The sequence below is a fragment of the Rutidosis leptorrhynchoides genome, chromosome 4, assembly GCF_046630445.1.
Source record: "Rutidosis leptorrhynchoides isolate AG116_Rl617_1_P2 chromosome 4, CSIRO_AGI_Rlap_v1, whole genome shotgun sequence".
Classification (NCBI taxonomy): Eukaryota; Viridiplantae; Streptophyta; class Magnoliopsida; order Asterales; family Asteraceae; genus Rutidosis; species Rutidosis leptorrhynchoides.
The window spans coordinates 479,304,681-479,329,956 of NC_092336.1; the positions used below are offsets into that span (position 1 = coordinate 479,304,681).

The 25,276-nt window shown below is 34.0% G+C and overlaps 2 protein-coding genes across 2 annotated transcripts; one reads left to right on the top strand and one right to left on the bottom strand.

The window, feature by feature from the left end:
• The first annotated feature begins 208 nt into the window (after positions 1-208).
• LOC139844554 (agamous-like MADS-box protein MADS4) lies at positions 209-4,921 on the top strand. The gene is made up of 8 exons (XM_071834776.1): positions 209-393; positions 2,728-2,809; positions 3,717-3,784; positions 3,882-3,981; positions 4,209-4,250; positions 4,341-4,382; positions 4,515-4,660; positions 4,831-4,921. The coding sequence occupies exons 1-8, from the start codon at positions 209-211 to the stop codon at positions 4,919-4,921; spliced, it is 756 nt and encodes a 251-aa protein (XP_071690877.1).
• A 392-nt stretch (positions 4,922-5,313) lies between these two features.
• LOC139842330 (uncharacterized) lies at positions 5,314-5,523 on the bottom strand. The gene has a single exon (XM_071832481.1). The coding sequence runs from the start codon at positions 5,521-5,523 to the stop codon at positions 5,314-5,316; it is 210 nt and encodes a 69-aa protein (XP_071688582.1).
• Positions 5,524-25,276: the final 19,753 nt, after the last annotated feature.

Here is a 25,276-nt window from a genome sequence, read left to right on the forward strand (position 1 = left end):
CTCACTTCATACCACACCAAAAAAAAAAAAATAAAAAAAAATAATGTATCTATTTAAATAATTGTATGCAACTGTACTATAACTTGTTATTGTATGGAGTAACAATAAAGTTTATATAAACATATAATGATATAAAGGCTGATACAAGGTAGGTTAATTCATAACGAAGTGAGATTCACCTTCCTACATATTTTGTGTTTTTCTGAGAATGGGAAGAGGTAGAGTTGAATTGAAAAGAATTGAAAACAAAATAAACAGGCAAGTTACTTTTGCGAAACGAAGAAACGGATTATTAAAAAAAGCTTATGAGCTTTCCGTTCTTTGTGATGCTGAAGTTGCTTTGATCATCTTCTCAAATAGAGGAAAACTCTATGAGTTTTGTAGTAGCTCAAGGTATATATTATTTATTACTAGTATTTATGTGTAATATGTTGTATATATATGTGCTTAAATTTGTTGTAGATCTGAAATGAAAAATATAAAATAATAATAAAGGAAAAAAGTGAAATTGTTGTTTGTTATTGGTAAGTTTGATTTGCTGTTTTCGTGAATGTCTTGGCGTTTATGGAACTCCGTGCTTATTTTGTTTGCTAGATCTGCAAGTGGAAAACCATGAAACAAATAATAAATATTAAATATTTATTAATATATATATTTGCTATATATACGTGCATACTAGTTTTTTTTTTTCCTGTTGTTTTTGATCAACTTTTTTTTAGCTCTCCTTTTTTTTGATTCATTTGAGTACAATTCAACTTTGTTCATTCATTAGTGCTTTCCAGTTTTTGTGTTTTCCTTTCGTTGTATAAATTTATAATTTATATAACTATATAAAATAAATAAATACGGTCTACTATTATTTCTCTGTCTCTCTCTAACTTCTCTCTAACTGATCTTCTTTTTAAATTGATGTCTAATTTCTGTTCTATTTTTCAAGTTCTTAAATCGTGTTCAAGTAGTAGCTGTTGAAGTTGATCTAGTTTTGTAATAGCTCCTGAAATTGCTTTTCTTACTGAAGAATGAAAATAATTTTTTACTTTTGTTTCTTTCAGATATTGAATGAATCTAGGGTTTTCTCTGAGTTGATTTTTAATTATTTAGAAATATTGTTTATTTTTGAAAGAATTTTATTAACTTCACGTCGAAATTCAAAGAGGCAAGACGATCTGAAAGAATTTAACGAATTGATGTGGTCGCGAACTCACGATTACTTCTGGCAATTTCTAGATCTCCATCTGCTTTCTGTTTTTCTTATCATCATGTTTATTATTTATTACTTTTTAATTTATTTATTGTCATGTAATTTATGATATTAAGTAGCATAACTAACATCAGCACTCCCTGAATTTCTTACGCATATTTAAGTGTACGTTTTACATATCCGCAGAAATTAATACAGTATGAAAAATGGTTATAAAAGGGTCACCAAAGATCTTAGGCCGAAGATTAACTGATAATTTAAACAACTATTCTTTGTTTAAAAACAAGAACAACAAAACTCAATTTTACAAAATTGACGTATGGAAAGGTAAGATGTAGACAATTCTTTTTATAAGTCATTTCTTCACCTAGATTGAAAACACTCCAAGAGTAGAAAAAGTCCTCTCTCTCAATATTCTATTGATAGGGAGATTGTTTTCGAATGGATCTCCGGCCAACAAAAACAACAACAATAAAACTCAATACCACATGCGTGGTGTATGAAGGAGGTGAGGTGTAGACAATCTGTCCCATATCTTTGAATAATTAGAAGTCATTTCTCCACCCAGAGTGATACACTCCAAGAAGTAGAGAAAGTTCTCCCTCTCCCTCTTTGACGGATAAAGAGATTGTTTCTAAATGAACATCCGGCCAATAAGTAGGAAATATATTTTTTTTTTAAAATAAAAATATGAAAAATAAAATATAAGACGCCAAGAAAATAGTAGGATCAAAAATTTTCATGGGTTTTAAATCATGCACAATTTAAGCTCTAGGTAAGTTGTAGTCAAGTCGCCAATAAATCGACGCTTGCTGTTAACTAAATTAATAGGAGCCATGATGAAAAAAAATATGTGACGCCATAAGAAAATTGGTAGAATCAAATTACCATAAGTTTACAAAATGAATCTTTAATTAATTTTTTGTTTATCCTATTTGAGGCGGAACATGCTTCTTAAGAAATGATCTAGCATCGAAAATACGTCACTATGTTGAAATTATGTTTTATAGTCTTATATTGTGTAATTTTTGGGAAGTCTAATGCCAAACACCTTTAATTAGGTTGACAGAAGGATTTAATAACCCTAGAATCAACTAATGATGTTAGTTAATTTTTGCTTGTTATACATATATAGGTAGATAAGTAGATAAGAGGATTGCATAATTCATCATGACTTTTATTTAGGTTTTTTAATTTCTTCTGCCCCTTTCCATGAAGACATGTAGTATCAAATATATATCTTTTATTTCGATACACATCGCGGATTCCATCGAGCTTTCTCTTCAGTTTAAGAAGAGAAATACACGTTAGTATATGTTCGACATGTCCCTTTAAATACACCGCAGCCATATGATGTCATAAAATTAGGTATCTTATCACCTAATCTAGTACTTATCAAAAACATAACTAGTACTCTTATCAGTATTCGAAAAGATCGGTTCTTGATGTTCTTAGTTGTAAATTTTATACTTGCTATTATAAGTGTATACTTCAAATTTTGTGTGTGTATATGTATGTTATTCTAGCAGCATGCTCAAGACACTTGAGAGGTATCAAAAATCCAACTATGGAGCATCGGATACGAATGTTTCTGCAAGGGAGGCACTGGTGAGTACGTGTTTACTTTCGGCTGTTATAATTTAACCATGTTCATCTTAGTTTCGACCATCACAAAAAATATGTTATTGGCTGATGCCCTAATATCCTCAGCAGATTCGAACCTCACTAGCACTAGAATACGACGTAACCTGGTGAAATCGAGTACAATTGTATTTTCCATTTATTAAGGGAGTTTTTACTTATTAGAACATTCAATACATAGAAACGGTGAGCAACTAGTTATAGATTAATTATAGTTTTGTGGAGTTTGGTAGCTAACAAATACCAAAAGTTCGATACATTCAAAAGACCTTAGGATAGCTAGATGATATACAAACCACTTATAATCCTTTGAGCATTAGGAAGTTTTGATATAAAATTAAAGGACTAACATTGTCAGGTAGCAATTATGTAAACACTAAATATATATTTGATCTTTTGGTTTTTACATTGTTCGGTTGAATTGTTCTTAAAAACATCTTTTCATATCAAAAGTATTTGACATGTCTTTTGACACCAAGATTTAAGACTTCCTCATAGAACAAAAATGATATACAGTGTATAATCACATGTTCTATTTAAAAAGGAAAAAAATAAAAAAAGAGAACTTTTAATTCAGTTCATCTTATTTTAGCTTCTTTTTGTCTGATGGAAGATTGTACAGTATTCCAAATTAATTTTGTAACCTTACTCCATGCAAATCATGAATTGAATATTTTATTAAATTAATCTCATCTCAAGAGTCAAGACCTAATTACGCATTAATTAGGAAGTGTTAGGTGCAGTGATTAGGGTTTGGGTTAGGTTAGGGTTAATTAGTGCATTGGCTTAATTTTTTTATTCTTCTTATTTTTCCATACACTAAGAGAAATATATTTAAGCATTTATCAGTGTAACTCATCACTTGTGTTTGCAGGAGTTAAGTAGTCAGCAAGAGTATTTGAAACTGAAAGAACGTTACGAATCGCTACAACGATCCCAAAGGTAAACATCTAAATTCTAAACCCAAAGGGGATTAGTAGTTTTGTGTATGTGTTTTATTAAACTAAACTAACTAGTTGATCATATGGATGCATGTTAGGAACCTGTTGGGCGAAGATCTTGGCCCTTTGAGCTGCAAGGAACTTGATTTACTAGAAAGACAGCTCGATACATCTCTAAAGCATATCAGATCAGCCCGGGTATATTATATATATACGATACCACGATATCATACACCTACTTTTATATTCTAAGAAGAAGACAATATTAATGGTGTCAAATTGGGCGGGTTGCGATTTAGGTGTTACGGAGTAATATACACATGTATATTCATTCTTGAAGATTATGAGTCAGTTTGACTTGTTTTACCAATTTATTCAGTTTACTTTAGTGCTGACCCGTAAGTTTACATGTATTATATCTATAGACTCAGTTGATGTTGGATACACTTACAGATCTTCACAAAAAGGTAAAGATAAGTACATTTTGGATGTTTTAAACAATATACAAAAAAACCTTTCTACTTAAAATTCTTCATGTTAATTTCCTGCTTTTGTAGGGGCATGCACTAAATGAAGCAAACAGAACTTTAAAGCAAAGGGCATGATATATGTGTATATATTTATATAGCTAGTGTCAATAATCTATTTTCTAATTTCTCGTGCTCGTTCAAGCCGGTTTCGATCAGTTGGTGTTAACAATATTTATTGGTGTATTATATGTACTTTTGCAGTTGATGGAAGGAAATCAAGTAATCTCACTTGAGTGGCATCCACATGCCCAACAAGAAATGGGTTATGATAGACAACACGACCATCAACATCAAAGCGACGAAGCCTTTTTTCATCCACTCGACTGTGGACCCACATTACAAATGGGGTAAGCCCGGCCCCCTTGAATTCGCTTGATTTCAATTTCGTATCAAAATGGGCGTGACCATGTCAAAATGGGCTGTATTAAGTCCAGTTCATTTGAAAATATTTATTTTGTCTAAACTATTTATATTATCGTTTGTGAATTGAAATTAATTGGTTTGAAATGGTTTTTAGGTATCAACAGGACGAATTAACGGTAGTGGCAGCCACGGCAGGCGGAGCAGGACCAAGTTCAAATAATTACATGCAAGGATGGTTTCAGTGATCATATAACTCAAAATATAATCCAATCCAATCCAATCCAAATCCAAATATAAATAGTAATAATTTGTGGGCTTGCATCTAGCTTGTTTTTTCATAAACAGCCAATGTGTGTTTATTATTTATTGCAACTTCTTTGAATTGAACACATATATATAATCTAGTAATCTACACACACATATGCTCTAACGCTCACAACACAGTAACACACAAGTCATCACATTACTTAAAAATTATTTCCATATAACAAGTTTAAAACAACAACAAAAATACTTTAGATATATTTTTATTTCTATTTTAAAAAGGAAGCCAGTGCACAAACATAAAAAAACTAAAACAAGATTTAGGAAAATTAGTAATCCAGACATATGTTCTATTCAGAATAGTATTATTCAGCTAATTAACATAGAGGTGGATCTTAACAGCAAACAAGAAGAGGCAAATGGAACCGAAAAAAAGCAGTGTATGCATTAGGACGGCTGCTCCACTCGTCTGAAAACTGCCAAACTCAACACAACGCCTATGTCCGGGAAGCTGGAACAACAACCCGGGGGTGAACAATACGAATAGTACCACTGATACGAAAACCGGGCCCCAATCTAACATTTTGATTCTTTTTTATTTATTGTAAAAAAAAAAAAAGAGAGCAAAAAGTCGTATAGTAAATTTGTGTATGTATTATTTGCTGTTGAGTGATTTGAGCTTCGTATTATATATAGGGAGAAAAAGGCATAGACTTTGGTGAGAAGCAAAGGGTTGGGGTGTGTGGGAGGGAACCTAGTGAACCAAGTTACATGGGATTCACTGACAAAGTATTTGCATGCGACACGATTGATTTTCACATATTTTTACCTAGAGTAATCATATATCTATCATTAAAATTACTTCATCCACCACAAAGATAGATTATTTAATTGTACAGTACAACTTGTTAATTCACTAGTTTGTCTTAAAAAAAGTGCACATTACAACCAACTTTTTTTTGTTTTCTTAAAAAGACGAAATCTTATATATAGAAAATAAAGACGTTTTTAAAAAGAAAACGTCATCGACTGAGAAAATACTAATCGAGGGACGGGAAGATGATCGAACCTAGAAAGCTACAAAGTAACTATTGAGAAACTATCTATAACCGAAATTTACCCGTCAAACCAAAAAAATACATACAACTAAACAATCACACCAAATTAACAAATTACAACCACAAAAGCCAAATACATGCTACGACCCTAAACTAATCAGCATAATAAACGAAAGTGAAAACATAACCAACTAATAAAACTAGATGACAACAACCTAAGGAACTATCTTTCTTAGATTGTTGTTAACCGTCTCCTATCGAATTCGTTTACCAGAACGATTCTCAAACATGAAAGAAAGGAAATTTGAGGATCCGTAATTAAGTAAAGTTAACGAAGAAGGACCAACCGCACCACGCTCTTCAAGACCAAAAACCAAATGACTACTCTCGAAATTCCCACGAGCATCGTCGAACAAAGTTTGGATCGCATATCCAATGTCAATATCATCAACGTTATCATTCAAAGACAACGAACCCCATTTACCCTTCTTGGAAGCCTTCATGCTCCAAACCGATTCGTTTTCTCTAACACCCTTCGTTTTTCCTTTGTTCAAAAGGAGTCAAGATCAACAAAAACTTTCGCACGAATTATCAAAAAGGACAATAACTTCTACCGCTACTTAAGTTGAAAGCCGGATCGGTATGCCTTTCATCTTGAAAAGAGACACAGTGGCCTCAGGCTTCTTCATCTTTTGATGATTCCTTTTTTTTACCACCAATGCATTCGAATGAGACCTTACATTCACGAGCAAACTTTCAAGCCTTAAGACACATCTTCTCACAAATTTTTCCATAACAAGGGCTTACAAGGGTCCATCTTCCAAGGACTTACCCACACAATTAGCACATGCCACTCATTCGTGCACCATTATGCCACCAACCAAATATACCGAGTGTGTTGAAATGCTTAGTAGCCAATATCAATATGATCCATCTTCTGTATTGGCTCCAAACCATTCATATCAATACCACTAGCTCTATCGCCCATTTTTTATTATTATTGTCGAAATTCCCTACACCAACACCAGGTGAAGCACCACTCAAAATCCTATTATTGTCAGCCTCTCCACGCAACCTTGACGAATTAAAATAAGCTTGATCATCAACATAAGTCACTGTCAAAACCCTATACCTAACTACTTCCACCCCATATCATTTAAAACATGTTGTCCCGTCTTAACCAATGACTGCCAGTGTTGTAAATTTCCCGAGATCTCGTTTTTAGAAGGCAACCGAGACGAGATGTTCATCTCCCGAGATTTCTCGGTCAATGGGGTCAAACTTAGTTAAAGCCACGATTTTTCGGATTTTTTTGTAAAACTCTTAATTTCTAAGATTTCTTGCTCATTTCTCGGATATTTTTGTAAAATCTCTTAAAAACGTATATAAATATACATATATATTGTAACAACCCGACCTCGCTATACCAAAAACACACCTAATTTTTTTTCTTCTGGACTAGTACATCTGGACGGCGTCCAGATTCCTGGACGGCGTCCAGTACAGAAGGCTTGGACGGCGTCCAACCTTTTGGGACGACGTCCCAATGAACTGCCAGGTTCTGCTGACCGGGTCCAAATTACATGAGCGGAAATTCCGCTTCCCGATACTTTTAAACGAAAACCTTTTTACAACATATCAATATAAGTAAAACTAATAGATTTCCAACATCAAAACAAGTTTTACATCATCGGGCCCACAATCGCCCATTTTACGAATTTCGTTCAAAAATACAAGTTTCGACCATAAGAGTTTAATTTCCAAACGACACCTAGAGCATGGTGTTTGGGGTTAAACTACCCAAATCTTGGCCGAACTTCCAAAAGCTATACCCTCGAGAGCCACTACTAATCCAAACGAATACCTTTGCCCTTGTCCACGCCGGAGCCTAAAAAGGTAAACAACGAGAGGTTAAGCTAACGCTTAGTGAATGCAATAGTTATACACATACATATATAATATACCTACTTGCAACCACTTACTCATATACCGCATACATGCCAGCAACACAATTAGCTTATAATCTCAAATACAAAGCTATTAACCTTCAATACCAAAAGCTAGCATAACGATAGCATATATATAACCCGAACAATATGACATGCTACACTACAACGCAATAACCATGGTTAACCAATAGCACAAGGAATGGTACTCGAATTTCCCATTGGTGTTCATAACAACCCTTAGAGTACTTAACACATCGTACACTAATCCCACGGGTGGCATCTTAACACGTCGATACTTCACCCCGAGTGGTGTCTTAACACATCGACACTTCACTCTTCATATTACTTGAGGTGGCACCTTAACACGTCGATACTTCACCTCGAGTGGTGTCTTAACACATCGACACTTCACTCTTCATCTTACCTTGGGTGGCATCTTAACACGTCGATGCTTCACCCCGAGTGGTGTCTTAACACATCGACACTTCACTCTTCATCTTACCTTTCATGGAGTGGTGTCTTAGCACATCGGCACTTCACTCGTCGCGTGAACATGGTGTCTTAGCACATCGACACTTCACATCTCACACTACACAAATAAATACATTATATACCTATGCATATAATTATTTCACTCACCTTAGAGCCTTTTGTGAAAGATAACCGAGCTTGCAAACTTCAATGTAACGTACCTATTACATTAAGCACATAATCAATCACAACTCAAGTTGGTAAACCAACTCACTCACTATCCTAGAGTCATTTTGACCCATGGTGCAATTCCGACCCAATTGCACACTTAACCCTAATATTGGGTCAACTTCGCCAAAAACCCTAATTCTTAGCCATTTATGGTCTTAATACACATATAATCACAATGTTATCGCATTTTCACACTAACAAGACAACTTAGGTCATCAAAGACCCGTTTTACCCATTTGAGGTTTCCACACCCATTCGGGTCACCACATACCCAAATAACATCCACTTACATAACATCTAGGTGTGCTAGTAGTTAACTAACCAATTTAAGACTCATAAACACATTTAGCATTTCAAAACCCTAGGTTAGTCATCTTTGAGTCCTCATGACTCAAACTTACCCAAAAACCCCAAAATCACTAACAAATGGGTTTTATGTTCATCACTAGCCCAAACCCTAACCCTTAAGCAATTTAAACTAAGGAAATCAAGTTTAGGACTTACCACCACAATCAAAACGTAGCTAGTGAGGAGATGAACAACTTTAATGCTCGAGTTCTAACCCGAAACAAGCTTCTTCCTCTTCGATTTGAGCTTTCTCACACTTGAATCACTCTCTCTCTCTAGAATTTAAGTGGAAGAGTTTTGGTGGTTGTAAATGGATTAAATGATGCTCCAAAACTGATCCAGGGCTTTAAATTCGGCCCCCATGTGAAATTACCAAAATACCCATTTAAATATCTAAAAACAAGACAGCTGGCCCGCCAGTTCATTTGGACGGCGTCCAAACTCCCTGGACGGCGTCCAGTCCTTCACACTGGGATGGCATCCCGTCCTTCTGGATAGCGTCCCAACCTACTGAGCAAACAGGATCTTACAACTCTCCCCCACTTGAACCGGATTGCGACCTCGCGATCCAAGCCGCATGACAAGCAGGAAGATACACTAGAACAAACTCTTCGGGCTCCCAAGTAAACTCGGAACCTATACTACAACGCCATTGAACTTTAAAAGTTCTCACCTCTTTATTCCTCAATCTTTTCACTCTTTCGTCAAGTATAGCAACCAGCTCCTCAATATACTCTAACTTATTGTTTAGCTCAATTTCGTCTAATGACACCCACGAAGAATCATCCGCAAGACACTTACGGAGATGGGAAACATGAAATGTATTATGGATCCCCGCAAGTTCTTCGGATAATTCCAAACGATATGCAACTTCGCCAACACGAGCTAAAACTTTAAATGGGCCAATAAACCGAGGAGCTAACTTTCCCCATTTTCGAAACCGAATAATACCTTTCCATGTTGAAACCTTAAGCATCACCATGTCACCTTCTTGGAATTCGATCATTCGCCTACGTTTGTCGGCATACGACTTTTGTCTATCTTGCGCCTTTTTCAAATGAGCCCGAATCATATCAATCTTGCTATTCGTCTCTAAAACCAAATCGGTACTCCCGATTTCCCTTTAACCCACTTCACCCCAACAAATCTGGGTTCGACACCTACGCCCATAAAGCATCTCATATGGCGGCATCCCGATACTAGTATGATAACTATTATTGTACAAGAATTCCACCAAAGGTAAGTGCTCATCCCAACTACCACCGAAATCAATAATACACGCCCGTAACATATCCTCCAATGTTTGATTTGTACGTTCGGTTTGACCGTCCGTTTGAGGATGATACGCCGTGCTCAATTTCAATTGTGTACCCATATCTTCATGAAACTTTTCCCAAAACCGAGATGTAAAACGGGTATCTCGATCCGAAATAATAGATATAGGAACCTCGTGTCTCGCTATCACCTCCTTGATAAAGAAATTAGCCAAAGTCTCCGATGATATCGCTTCCCTAATGGGAAGAAACAAGGCACTCTTCGTCAATCGATTAACTATCACCCAAATCGAGTCAAATTGGGTTCTCGCCGTCTTAGGTAACTTTGTGATGAAATTCATGGTAATGTGCTCCCATTTCCACTTCGGGATTCCTAACGGTTGTAATTTACCATACGGCTTTTGGTGTTCGGCTTTAACTTGCAAACACGTGACGCATTGCTCTACATACTTAACAACATCACGTTTCATGCCCGGCCACCAATACTCTTTCCTCAAATCAAGATACATTTTCGTCGCGCCCGGAAGAATATAATACTTTGACTTATGTGCTTCATCAAGTAGCACTCGTCGATGATCACCCATTTTAGGCACCCACACCCTTCCTTGAAAAGATAACAAACCATGCGGACCTAAGGTAATAAACTCCGTTTGTCCCACAATTCGTTCCTCATGCTTATTGTTAACAAAAGCTTTGATTTGAGTCTCGCCAAGCTTTACAAGAAAATCATTAGTAATAATCATACGTAACAATCCCAATCATAACGCCGGGTGATGACTCTTTCGACTTAACGCATCCGCGACCACATTCGCCTTGCCCGGATGATAAAGTATTTCACAATCATAATCTTTTACCACATCCATCCATCTACGTTGACGATAGTTCAAATCTCTTTGATCAAAAAGGTGTTTTAAGCTCTTGTGATCCGAATAAATCGTACACTTGACACCATATAAGTAATGGTGCCAAATTTTCAACGCATGAACAACCGCCGCCAACTCAAGATCATGAGTCAGATATCTCGTTTCGTGTTCCTTTAACTGTCGAGAGGTGTAAGCGATGACTTTACCTCTTTGCATTAGAACACACCCGAGCCCATTTAAAGACGCATCAAAATAAACCATCATGTCCTCTACCCCTTCCAGTAACACTAACACCGGAGCTTGACATAACTTCTCTTTCAACAATTGAAAAGCAATTTCTTGTTCGTTCTCCCAATTAAATCTCGCGTTCTTTCTCGTCAATTTCGTCAATGGAGAAGCGATCTTAGAAAAGTCTTGGATAAACCGACGATAATAACCGGCCAATCCAAGAAAACTTCGAATTTCCGTAGGCGTAGTCGGTCGTCCCCAACTCTTCACCGTCTCTATTTTCCCCGGATCTACTTGAATACCATCTTTGTTCACAATGTGGCCAAGGAATTGAACTTCCCTTAGCCAAAATTCATATTTGGAGAATTTAGCATACAACTTCTCCTTCCGCAACGTCTTTAACACACACCGCAAATGATGTTCATGTTCCTTCATACTCTTCGAATAGACAAGTATGTCGTCAATGAACACAATTACCGACTTCTCTAACATAGGTTGGCACACTCGGTTCATAAGATCCATGAATGCCGCCGGTGCATTCGTAAGACCAAAAGGCATAACTACGAATTCAAAATGCCCATAACGCGTTCGAAAAGCCGTTTTCTCGATATCTTTCTCACGGACCCGCATTTGGTGATAGCCGGACCGTAGGTCGATTTTAGAAAAATATGTTGCACTTTGGAATTGGTCAAACAAATCGTCAATCCTAGGCAATGGATAACGATTCTTGATCGTCACTTTGTTCAACTCCCGATAATCGATGCACATCCGCATACTACCATCCTTCTTCTTCACGAATAAAACCGGAGCGCCCCATGGCGAAGCACTCGGTCGAATAAAACCCTTTTCAAGTAACTCTTAGGTTTGATTTAACAACTCTTGCATTTCCGTCGGCGCTAAACGATAAGGAGTTTTAGCAATGGGGGTAGCCCCCGGAACCAACTCAATGCGAAATTCAACTTGTCTTTCTGCCGGAACACCCGGTAACTCATCTGGAAAAACGTCTTCAAATTCATTAACCACCAGAATTTCACGAATGGGTGGTGTCTCATCACGAGTATCAACAACATGGGCAAGAAAAGTCATGCCACCACTAACAAAGAAACGACGTGCCCGTGCAAAAGTGCATATCGGCACAAGTCTTCTTCGCTTATCACCATGAATAATTAATTCTCCCCCACTTGGGGTCTTCACACGAATAGATTTTTCATGGCATGCAATATCGGCTCTATTATGATCGAGCCAATCCATACCAACGACGATATCAAAATCACCCAAAGACATCGGGATGAGATCAATTTAAAAGTTTTCGGCACCAAACACGACATTACAATTTTTACACACATCAACCACTAGCACCGTCTTGTCATCCGCTATTTCAACTTCTACCTGACGACTTAACTTAGCTAACGGTTTATTAAGTTTCGGCACAAATTTTGGTGACACAAACGACAAGTTAGCACCACTATCAAAAAGTATCCTTGCCGGATTAGAATTAACCATGAAAGTACCTGAGACAACTTCGTTAGATTGCTTGGCTTCCTCATTGGTCATCAAATAATTGCGACCCCTAGCCGTACCCGCTGCCTTCTCTAGCCGTTTAACATTATCGTTGCGTAAATCGGGGCACTCCGGCCTCTTGTGCCCTTCTTTACCACAATTAAAACAAGTAAGCTTGGTTGTAGATGATGGTTTCGGACATTCACGTGCCATATGGCCCTTTTGTCCACAATTGTAGCACGCATAAGAAAAATCTCTGGAAGCACCTTTCCTCACACTACCAACACTCTCGGAACCCTTCTTGTTCTTTTTGTTTAAAAAGTTCGAATGGCTCGAACCTTCTATCTTTCTTTTGCCAAAAGTAAAGCCACTCTTCCTTAACACGAGCGCCTCAAAACCTTTGGCCATATTGAACAATTCATCAAAACTTTTCACCACATTCACACTTATCTTCTCTTGATAACTATCATTTAAGATTCGATAGAAGTCTTCCTTCAACATTTTATCATTCCCGGCATACTCTGGGTAAAATTGAGTCTTGGACAAAAACACGGATTTGAGAGTGTTCAAATCCATCGACCCTTGCCTCAAGGAACGCAACTTGTCCTTAATGTGATGACCCGGGAATTTCTGACTAAATTTAAACTTAATCTTTGTATGATTCCGATACGATAAGCAAAGTCTGTTATGTTGAATTTCAAAACTTTTGAATTTGTTTCATGAAACCATTCGACCTTTGACTGTTTTCGACGATTCACGAACAATTGTTGTAAATAAATATGTGTGTGTGTGTATATATATATATATATATATATATATATATATATATATATATATATATATATAAGTTTATATAATAAATTGAAATAATAAAATATAATTTAAACATAAGAATTAAATATGTAAAATATGATACAAATAATTAGTTTGTAATTTAAAATGAAGTTATATATAAATATGATTTCTATAAATAGTTAGTATGATATGTATATTGAAATATATATATATATATATATATATATATATATATATATATATATATATATATATATATATATATATATATATATATATATATATATATATATATATATATAAGTTTATATAATAAATTGAAATAATAAAATATAATTTAAACATAAGAATTAAATATGTAAAATATGATACAAATAATTAGTTTGTAATTTAAAATGAAGTTATATATAAATATGATTTCTATAAATAGTTAGTATGATATGTATATTGAAATATATATATATATATATATATATATATATATATATATATATATATATATATATATATATATATATATATATATATATATATATATATATATATATATATATATATATATATATATATATATATATGAAAGATATAAACACTATATTTATTATGTGATTATTAAATATTACACAATTAGTAATATGTAATATTAATATATTAAATTACAAACTAAACTATAATTGTTATTACTTTCATTATTATTATTAATATTAATATCAGTATTATTAATATTTTTAATAGGTATATATATATATATAAAAGGTGATACATGTAACTTGTTACATCCTTATTATTATTAGGTACCATTACCATTATCATTAAAATCATTAATATTATTATAATTATCATTATTATTAATACTATAAAAATAATACAACATATTATTATTATCCTTAGTAATATTATTATATCATTTTTTTATAATTATAATTATCAGTATTATTATTTATTATTAGTAGTATTATTATTAATTAATATAAATATTACTCTTTAATATTATTTAAAAAGACAAATAACAAAACTCTGTTACATATCCTATTTGTTTTGAGATTTTTTTTCCTCTTCCTTGTTCACAAAATTTTTTCTGTCGATACACTATCACTACATTACAACTTTAATCATTTTCCTTATAGCATAAATCACTGAAGTAGTGCAGTTGGTAAATCAAACAAATAACTAAAAGTGGTTTGTTATAAATCACTATCCACTTTATATTTCTTTTGTCTTCCTCTTGATACTCGGTCAACACACACCACAATCCTACAAAACAATAATCGATCAATTATTAATAAAGTATCACACAACCAATTGCACAATATATATGCATACATTGACACATATACATGCACCTAAACTATTCTTAAACTTTTATATTACCCATCTCCTTTTGCTTTTATGAACACATGAACACCATTACCAAACAATTCATAAACCCAATATCAAACTGCTGCCAATTCTCGTTTTCCTGTTTGAAAGTCGATTTCAACCTAAGGTTATCATCAACCCGATTTAGTCATTTATGTTTATATATCATCGAACAACAATACCTGTTGCAACTACAAGTTTTCTGTTTACGGGTTCAATAACCCAAAACCCGCCATCACCACCTCCGTCCCCTTTTATCCACCACCATCACCGGAGTCACCACCTTCTTTCTCTTCAACCATACCCTTGCATTGCAACTGATTATACAACTGTTTGTTGCACGACCGAGGCAGAAGATGAAAAATTGTAAGCACATACATATTTATAAACATGAAAAAGTAAGAGTATGGTGAATAAATACATAAGATTTCATTAAAACTATCATACACTAAAAACAACAAATTGGCACATAATAAGTCTTAGCACTAATCAACCTGTTTTTGAAACACCCTTACCCATATTCTTATTGTAATGAAACAGCAAACGAATCAAAATGAGATAATTTAAACTAATTTCATAACCTTACAGTTTGTAAAGACAATTAGTAAAAACTCTATCATTATAAAGACTTTAACTGATAAAGTATACTCCAAACTAAATTATGATTAATAAGGGAAATCAAAATTTCCATATAAAGTTATTTACCTGTTGACTGATCAGCAATTGGCTGTCCTTCCAGATGAATCAATACAGATCATACCTATTGCATACGAAGAAGACTTTGTGAGCACATCGTGATTCAATCAACACCCTGTAAACAACCATTACCATCAATTTATCTGATACCTTTGGTACGATTCGATCAAATAAACATTACTACTGTTGTTCTCTGTTATTCACTACTACTGCTAATAATAACTGATGGTTAAAGCTAAGGGATATAAAATACTATTAAATTTTAGCAGGAAATACTATTAAATACGATACAATTTTACACAAGATATTTATTTATTTATAGAATGGATATACTTAAACCTTGCTACAACACTTATAGGCAGTGTACATAATCGTACAGTAGTGTAGTTTTTAGTAAGTCCGGTTCGTTCCACAGGGAAAATCTTTTAATCAAAGCTTAATGCTATATTAGTTTAATTTATAAAAATACGAATATATATATAAGTAATATTATTATTTTAAAGGGGGGTTTTTACCGTTTAATGACCGGTTTGTCGATTTTAAAACTTTAGTCGCAGTTAAAACAAAATGTAAAATATTAAATAAATAAAAGACTTAATTTAAAGCGTAAAGTAAATAACGATAATGAAATTGCGATAAATAAAAGTGCGATAAAATAAACTTGCGATAATTAAAAAGTACGATAATTAAAATTGCAATTAAATATAATAATAATAAATAAAAGTGCGATAATTAGAAGTGCAATTAAATATAAAATAAAGGAAATTAAATATGAAATAAAAGAATTATGCTTATTTAAACTTTCCGTAATCATGATGTTTGACGTGTTGATTTTAGTTTTATGCCCATGGGTTAATTGTCCTTTGTCCTGGATTATTTAATATGTCCGTCTGGTTTTTGTCCATAACAGTCCATCAGTCATAAATATAAAGTGCGAGTGTCCTCGTCAAATTATCCTTATACCCGAAGTTTAAATATTCCAACTAATTGGGGACTTAAACTGTAACAAGATTTTAATACTTTGTTTAATAATTACACCAGGATGTCGACTGAGTGTAACCCAAGGTTTTAATACTTTGTTATCAACTATGCCAAGTGTCCTTGTACATAATTTCACCCCTGTTTTAATAATTCTAGTGGCTATTAATCCATTCCCGTGTCCGGTTAAATGAACGATTATTCGTACATATAAATACCCCGCCCATCGTGTCCGATCGAGTGTATATGGTTATTTATAGGGACGTCCAATTGTAAATCTTTATATTAACATTAACAAACTATCATTTAGTTAAACAAATATAAAGCCCATTAATAGCCCATAGTCTAATTTCCACAAGTGTCGTTCTTTTGTCCAAACCCCAATTATGGTACAAAGCTCAATTACCCAATTTTAATATTTTTAGCCCAACATCATGATTACTTCGGATTAAATAAGTATAATAATAACTTAGCTACGAGACATTAAATTAAAAAGGTTGAACATAACTTACAATGATTAAAAATAGCGTAGCGTTACACGGAGAGAATTTCGACTTACACCCTTACAACATTCGCTGACATACCCTTATTATTAGAATTAAAATTAAAATTAAAATTAAAATATAAATATAAATATATACTACGTATATAGATAGAGAGATTGATATTATGGATGAAAAAATGGTGCACCAAAGCTCGATTTTTATAGGCCTGTGATCTGGAAAAGGGGCTCATCCGATCGCATGGTTTTATGCCTTCCAGGCCATGCGATCGCATGGCCAGCTAGGGAGAGCCACTTTTGGTTGTTTTCTTCTACCGACATTTATTTAAATATAATATAATATATATATTAATTTTAAGAATTAAGTATATATTATATTATATTCATATGCATAGTTGACTTGTAATTTTTAGTCCGTTGCGTCGAGCGTTGAGAGTTGACTCTGGTCCCGGTTCCGGATTTTCGAACGTCCTTGCGTACAATTTAATATCTTGTACTTTTCGTTTTGAATCTTGTACTCTTGTAATTTTGAGACGTTTCTTATCAATAATTGGAACCTCATTGATTGTATTTTGTACTTTTGAGCTTTTTGGTCGTTTGCGTCTTCAATTCGTCGAATCTGTCTTTTGTCTTCACCTTTTATTATTTAAACGAATATCACTTGTAAATAGGACAATTGCAACTTAAAGCTTGTCTTTCTTGAGGAATAATGCTATGAAATATATGTTCGTTTTTAGCATTATCAAATATTCCCACACTTGAGCGTTGCTTGTCCTCAAGCAATATAGTCTTGAAATACTAGAATCACTTCTTTATTCTTCACACTTTGTACATCAGTGATTTCTTTACGGCGGTATAAACAATGGTAGTAACGATGTGGTTTACAGTCTCACATGACTATAAAATTTAGATCCATTAAGGAAATTGGATCTTTATGAAAACATTTGATCTTTTGAAAATTAAATCTAGTTTTTACCCTAGATAAGTTTTCCGGAATAACCCTTCACCGGTGTTTGCAAAATATTTTTGTGGGCTTGGTGGGTTTCAGATTTGAAAATTTTAGCTCAAAACTTGTGGTTTTGTGTCACCCACTTGCTAACCTTGTATTAGGAAAGCAACACATCCAGTATACTTGCTCCGTATATTACCTTTCGGTAAACTACCATCCGGTTATAAAGGAAAGCGTTGAACAAGCAACTGTTAAGGCAATGTCCCCTGACATGCTTTTAATTATGGTCTATAACATGTCGGACGCAATTACTATCCTTTGTAGGAGCAATAGTAAAGCTCACCCTTATGATTTTTCGGTCTGGCACAAGGTCCTGTCTTCGACCACGCTATGCAACCACCGTTCTTACGGTTGACACCCGATTTGGTTCAGATGACCTAATGAATTCAAGGTGAATTCCTAGGATTTTACGTTCGATGGTAATGAACGCATTGAAAATGGGTTTTCAGAAAACAAATCGGTTTATAATTTGATCAAAATATTTTCTCGTTCAAGCTCGAGTTTAGATATCATTGAATTCCATGAGTTTGAATTCTCAATCTTTAAGGTCAATCTCTAGGATTGAGTAATATCAGGCTTAAAAGCTGATTTTTGATCTTTTAAGGAGATTATCCTTTCTGGGGATCTGATTTATTAGTCTTATCAAGCTAATTTGCACGGTGCCCCCCATTGTACGAGATAAATCCTTCTCATGGTTAGGATAAATCTGACCACTTGGCGACCCTGTTTTATGCTGAGGTCCATGGATTTTCTGCTGATTTTAGAGATGACTTTTCTAGATTTTTCATCAACCTACAGCTGGTCTGGACGACAACTTTATGACGTAAATCAAGAAGCGCGTATCTTTTTCGAAAGACTTTACTTCCTTTTAACGATGGAATTGATTCATCGTGTAGATCCATCTCTTCTTTTCTTTCATCGGGTAAAACAGTTAATTATCGTCCAAAACAAAAGTATTTTCAATTATTTGTACAAAAATATGTGATATATATTTTGAATAACTCGGTGAAAATTTCCCACACTTGGCTTTTACTTTCCTTTTTATTGTCCTCTATTCCATTTTAAATGAATTTTAACATTTTGGTTTGTTTCTCAATTTATGTCCTTTCCGAGGTAACAATAATTTCGGTGTTAACACCTAGTTTTATCGTTCATAAATATGTATAAACATGATTTTGAGTTCATTTAATTGAAAATTTTGAAAAATTTTACTAGAATTGGGTAGTCAGTATATAAGACTAGCGTTGTTCTTTATTATCAGAGAGCACTAGATTCTAATACAACTACTACTTTACTAGTATTTCTAATGGTAACCAAGTGTTTAAAGTAAAAAATTTTAAAAAATCCGAAAGAATTTAACCCCTTCCCACACTTAAGATCTTGCAATGCCCTCATTTGCAAGAAATCAGTAACAATTTAAATTATTGAGGGTGATTAGCGTAGAAATGATTAAATTTTACCAAAGTTTCCAAACATATTGGCGTTTGTTTGCTGAATGATAAATGGTACATATCATTTGTCCATTCCGTCTGTTGTTACATCACATTTATCTTGTCGTCAAAATTAGTAGCTTTTGCTGAACTTAATGCCAGTCTTTGAAAATGCGCTGTTTTACCTTGTTTTGTACAATTTACCATATACATACATACAAATATAAACATGCATGGCAATTTGAAATGAGACTTAATATCCCACTTTCAAATCCTAAATGTGAAATATTAGTACACAATAATAATAAAAATGATAAAGATTACATAAGTATATTCAATAACATAAGTTTAAACATGAATAAGTAAAAAGATAAAAACATAAAAATCATATAAATAACCAAATGGAACAAAATCAGTCTGGATATGGGTTCCAGTTCATCTCGTCAGGTGGGTTCCATTGTTGGTTATAGGTGTTCTGATAGGCTTGATTATAGTCATACCGGTTAAAGGGTGGTCGGATATCGGGGCTGTGTGGCGGAAAATGAGCAGGTCGAGTAGGTACGTAATTATTTGGTACCTGATATGATAGCTGGCTCATGATTTGGTGCTGATGAACTAACCAGCTATCGTGTTGGCATCGCCTATAATCCTCGTATACTCGCTCAGAGTTCCACTGCTCATACATACTATGTCTGGCCGCGTTCGTCATTGCTTCCTCATCTATACGAACTTAGACGTCAAGAATAGCATCTCGAAAGACATCCCTAATGTCTTCCGCCTCCTCCATTTCCTCGTATGAGCCTCTCTCTACCTGAGGATGAGATCCCTCATAGGGTACTGCCTGGTTACGTCTACTTTTCAATACCTTAGCACCCACATAAACTTTCAATCCTAAGGGCTCAACCTGTTCTCTACAAAGCTGTAATGGACCCCCTTGGTTCCTATCAACACCTAAATACTCTTCAATGAGAGTAACAAAAATACCTCCTCCTATTTTACTCCCGTCCTGCATTCCCTCTACCATTTTAGATAAATAAAAAGCAACACAGTAAGGGATATTGACAAAGCTTCTAGGATCCCGAATACACTTTAGGTAGAATAAATCATGTAAGGTAATTTTTTCTTTATTATGACCTCTCTGTGTAATCGAGTTAGCCAAAAATCTATGAATAATACGAAGCTCGGCTCTGTCAATATGTGTATAGGAGTGTCCTCCTGCTCGTGTAAAAACATCAAAATGTGACATACGCCTCCAAATGGCGTCAGCGTCAAAGTTACTATCTACCCTTTCACTATAATGAATCAAATTTGTACAATCGGGTAATAGCAACTCACCAGGAGTATATATCTGTAAGGCCCTGGCCATGTCTAGCATGGACATTCTGTACATCCTACCGCCAAGGATAAATCTAAGAAATCTTCTATCATCTATTCTAACTATATTTGTATTAAGTGATACAGTACTCATCAACTCAACACACCATTCCTTATATACAGGTCTACGAATGGTGAAAAGACGTTCCCAATCTGTAAAAAAAGAACTGCCATACCTTTGAACTAAAAGCTGTCTAACACGGTCAGCTAGATGGACCGTTTCCAAAGGGGCTCAATCGATTACCCTTGGCACCTCTACATTTTTTGTTACCAATTTGAATTTGTTCCTTTGATATGTCTCATAATCTCTCCATCTCCTATCAAATCTCAGATTAGGATGCAGAGTGTGCTCAGGAATCGTTGGGAATTCTACTGGCGGCCTCATTGGGAATACTATGAATTCATCAACAAACTGTACCGGATCATAATAAGGTACGTGCTGATCAGGCTGTTGTTGTTGTTCCTGTTGTGGTTCTTGTTCGTGTTGCATTTCTGGTTCTAGTTCTGGTGCTGGTCTTCTAGATGATGATGCTCCTGAACCTCCAGTATCGGCTTTCTGCAAAATACATTAAACACAAAATTTGTGCATCCAAATATGCATTAGTGTTAGCAAAATAACAACTTAAAACAATCACTATAACATGTCAAATCAAAATTAAACTTATACACATTTTCACAATTCTACACTTTTCAAATAAGCAAATATGAGAATGTATACAAAGTTCATAAGCTTTTAACTCAAATAACATGTCAAAATATTCATTACTAATAATTAAACAAGTCTCAAATGGCAAATATATCAAATTAATCAAGTTCATGAATTTTGGACTTAAAAAGTCCACTTTAATCTCCAAAAATCATGTTTAGGATCAATGTTTGGATCATTTAACTATCTAAACATGTTACACTACTCAATTTAGCAATTTTTCATGACAAAAATTGGCCATAACCTGTTTATATCAAAAAGCCCCAAATTACTCAAGAACACAAACCCTAGATTTCTAAAAATTTTGAAGTTTTTGGCTTCAAATCATGTTAAATAGCATCAATCTAGGTTATACATGCATAAAATACTAATAATTTAACACTAATTACACTAGAAATTAAAAAAATTGCATTAGGTAAAAAATTGGAATTTATCACAAAAACTAGCAAATTTATGAGTTTAGGAGTGTAATTTTTACCATTTTGCTGAAGAATGAGAATCTAGGCATGATTAGAGCAAGAAAAATGACGAATTACGGTGGAAAATTGTGAATTTTAGAGGTGATTTTGGGGTTGGTTGGTGTTTGTGTGTGTGTTATGTGGAGAAGACAGACCCGCTGGGAGTTTTGAGTCTGACCTGCTGGGTTCCAAGTGCAAACCCCATGCGATCGCATGGGGTGCCGGCTACAGTGTTGTGCCTTTTTTTTTAATAAATAAAACCTTATACTTTATAAAACATAAAATTAATAAAATTTTAGAAATTTGTTTCTTTTTAGGATGAGGGCGTTTCGGATCGATGTCCTAGTCTGTCCCTCGACAAAATTTTTAAAATTTGTCAAATCAAAGCGCGGTTTTAAAAGTAAAGATTTTTGGATTTTTTAATGTTTTTGACATACTTTAATTCAATAAGATTAAAAATAATGATAATAAAAGTTCTCGTCCCTCCCTCGGGTAAAGCAATTTCGGTTCAACGACCTAGTCTTCAACTCACGACGAATTTTAAAAATCATATTTTTAACTTAGCGAAATAAAGTAAATTTTTGTTTTTAAATTCACACCAAACTTAAATTTAAAATATGCATAAAATTAAAAATTCACACCAAACTTAAATAAAAATTCATATTATAAATTCACACCAAACTTATATTATATTTTTGTTTTTATACATACAAAATTATATTAAAAAGATTAATTTTTCAAATATTTACAATTTTAAATATATTGATTTTACAAAGTTCAAAATATTAATTTAATATTTATATATTAATTTTAAAAACATGGTAAAAAAATAAAATTAAAAATCTTTTTGGCTTTTATCCCACTTTAATCAATCAAATATTATCAAAAATATGCGCCCCTCTTTTCGGTAAAGTAATTTTGGTTCCATGACCTAATTTAACTCATGACGAATTTTTGAAATATTTTGGGTTGATTGATTAAAGATATTTATACCTTAAGAATAAACGTTAAATTTCGCAGTGATGTAATAAATTTTTGTATGATATCAATAATTTCGGTCGCCAAACCTAATTTTATTCAATACCAATTTAATACTTTATAGCGAACAAATTAGCGTTTATTATCAAAAGGTTAAAAATAAAAATAAAAAAATAAAAACTGTACAGACTTACCTGTGAGATAGTATTCTTAGTTATATGATCTATCTCATTCATAAGATAGTCGGTTTAATTGGTTTTCCATAGCTACATAGGCGTAACCTCGAGCATTCAGTGTTTTTTCTTCTAAACATATGAACGGTCCGTCTCTGCATAAAGTAACAAATTCGGTATTTGAATAGGTTTGATTATTTGAACATTTACCTCCATGTGACCATTTTCCGCATTTGTGACATCTTTCAAGGTGTCGTGCTCTTCTTTTCGCTGCGGATTTTGATTTTCCTTTACCAAATTGTAACTTATTATCTTCGCATCTGGATTCTTTTCTTACTCCGTCCAATCTTTCTCTGATTACTGATACTATTTCACTCGGAAGTGTGTCATTATTACGTTTAGTGATCAAAGCGTGTAGCATTAGACCATGGTTTAGTTCACAGGCAGTCTACATTTCCTAAAAAAATAAAAATTCAGAATGGGGGGAGAAGACTAGTTCTTTAGGGTCTGCTAGGGAAAGACCATTCGGGTTCCATTTTCGAGAACTACACGAAAACAGACAATCTAACTCTAACAGAAATAGATAAAATCCTTAAAAGACTTGATTCTCCTCACACTTAGTTAGCTGTGGTATCGAAATTGTGATTAACTTCGTTGTCGACTTCCATCGGACTATCTATGTAATGTTTAACTCTGTGACCATTAACTTTAAATTCAATTCCATTTGAATTTATTAATTCTATCGTTCCGTATGAGAAAACTCTTTTGACTATGAATGGTCCAGACCATCTTGATTTCAATTTTCCAGGAAATAGCTTGAATCGTGAATTGAAAAGAAGAACTCTGTCTCCTTCTTTAAATTCTTTTGAACTTCTGATTCTTTTATCATGCCATTTCTTCGTTCTTTCTTTATAGATTAACGAATTTTCGTATGCTTCATGTCTTAATTCTTCTAATTCATTTAGTTGACTTAATCGTAGACGTCCAGCTTCATGTAAATCAAGATTACATGTCTTCAAAGCCCAAAATGCTTTGCGTTCAATTTCTACTGGAAGATGACATGCTTTTCCGTAGACGAGTTTAAAAGGTGTGGTTGCAATTGGAGTTTTGTAGGCTGTTCTAAAAGCCCAGAGTGCATCCTCCAATTTAATAGACCATTCCTTTGGATTTGATCCTACGGTTTTCTCTAGAATACGTTTTAAAGCTCGGTTGGTATTTTCAACTTGTCCACTTGTTTGTGGATGATATGCGGTGGAGATTTTATGAGTTACTCCATATCTTTTGAGAACTTTCTCAAGTTGATTATTACAGAAATGAGTACCCCGATCACTTATTAAAGCTTTCGGTGTTCCAAACCTTGCAAAAAGACGTTTTAAAAAGTTGACTACAACTCGTGCATCGTTAGTTGGGAGAGCTTGTGCTTCCGCCCATTTAGATACATGATCAATGGCTACGAGAATATAGAGATTATTATGAGATTTTGGAAATGGACCCATAAAGTCAATACCCCAAATGTCAAATACTTCACATACTTGGATGACATTTTGTGGCATTTCATCACGTTGACTTATTTTTCCGGCCCTTTGACAAGCATCACAGAATTTGCAAAGAAGGTGTGTGTCTTTGTAAATTGTAGGCCAATAGAATCCAGCATCATAAACTTTTCTTACTGTTAGTTGAGGCCCATAGTGCCCTCCTGTTGGTCCTGTGTGACAATGGTTTAAAATTTTACTAGCTTCATCTCCGAATACACATCGGCGTATTATTCCATTGAGACAACTTTTAAACAGATGTGGATCTTCCCAAAAATAGTGTTTTATATCACTGATGAATTTCTTTCGTTTTTGGTACGATAATCCTTTTTCAAGGAATCCACATACTAAGTAGTTTACATAGTCTGCAAACCATGGTATTTCATTATAATCTATCTTCAATAGATATTCATCAGGAAAGTTG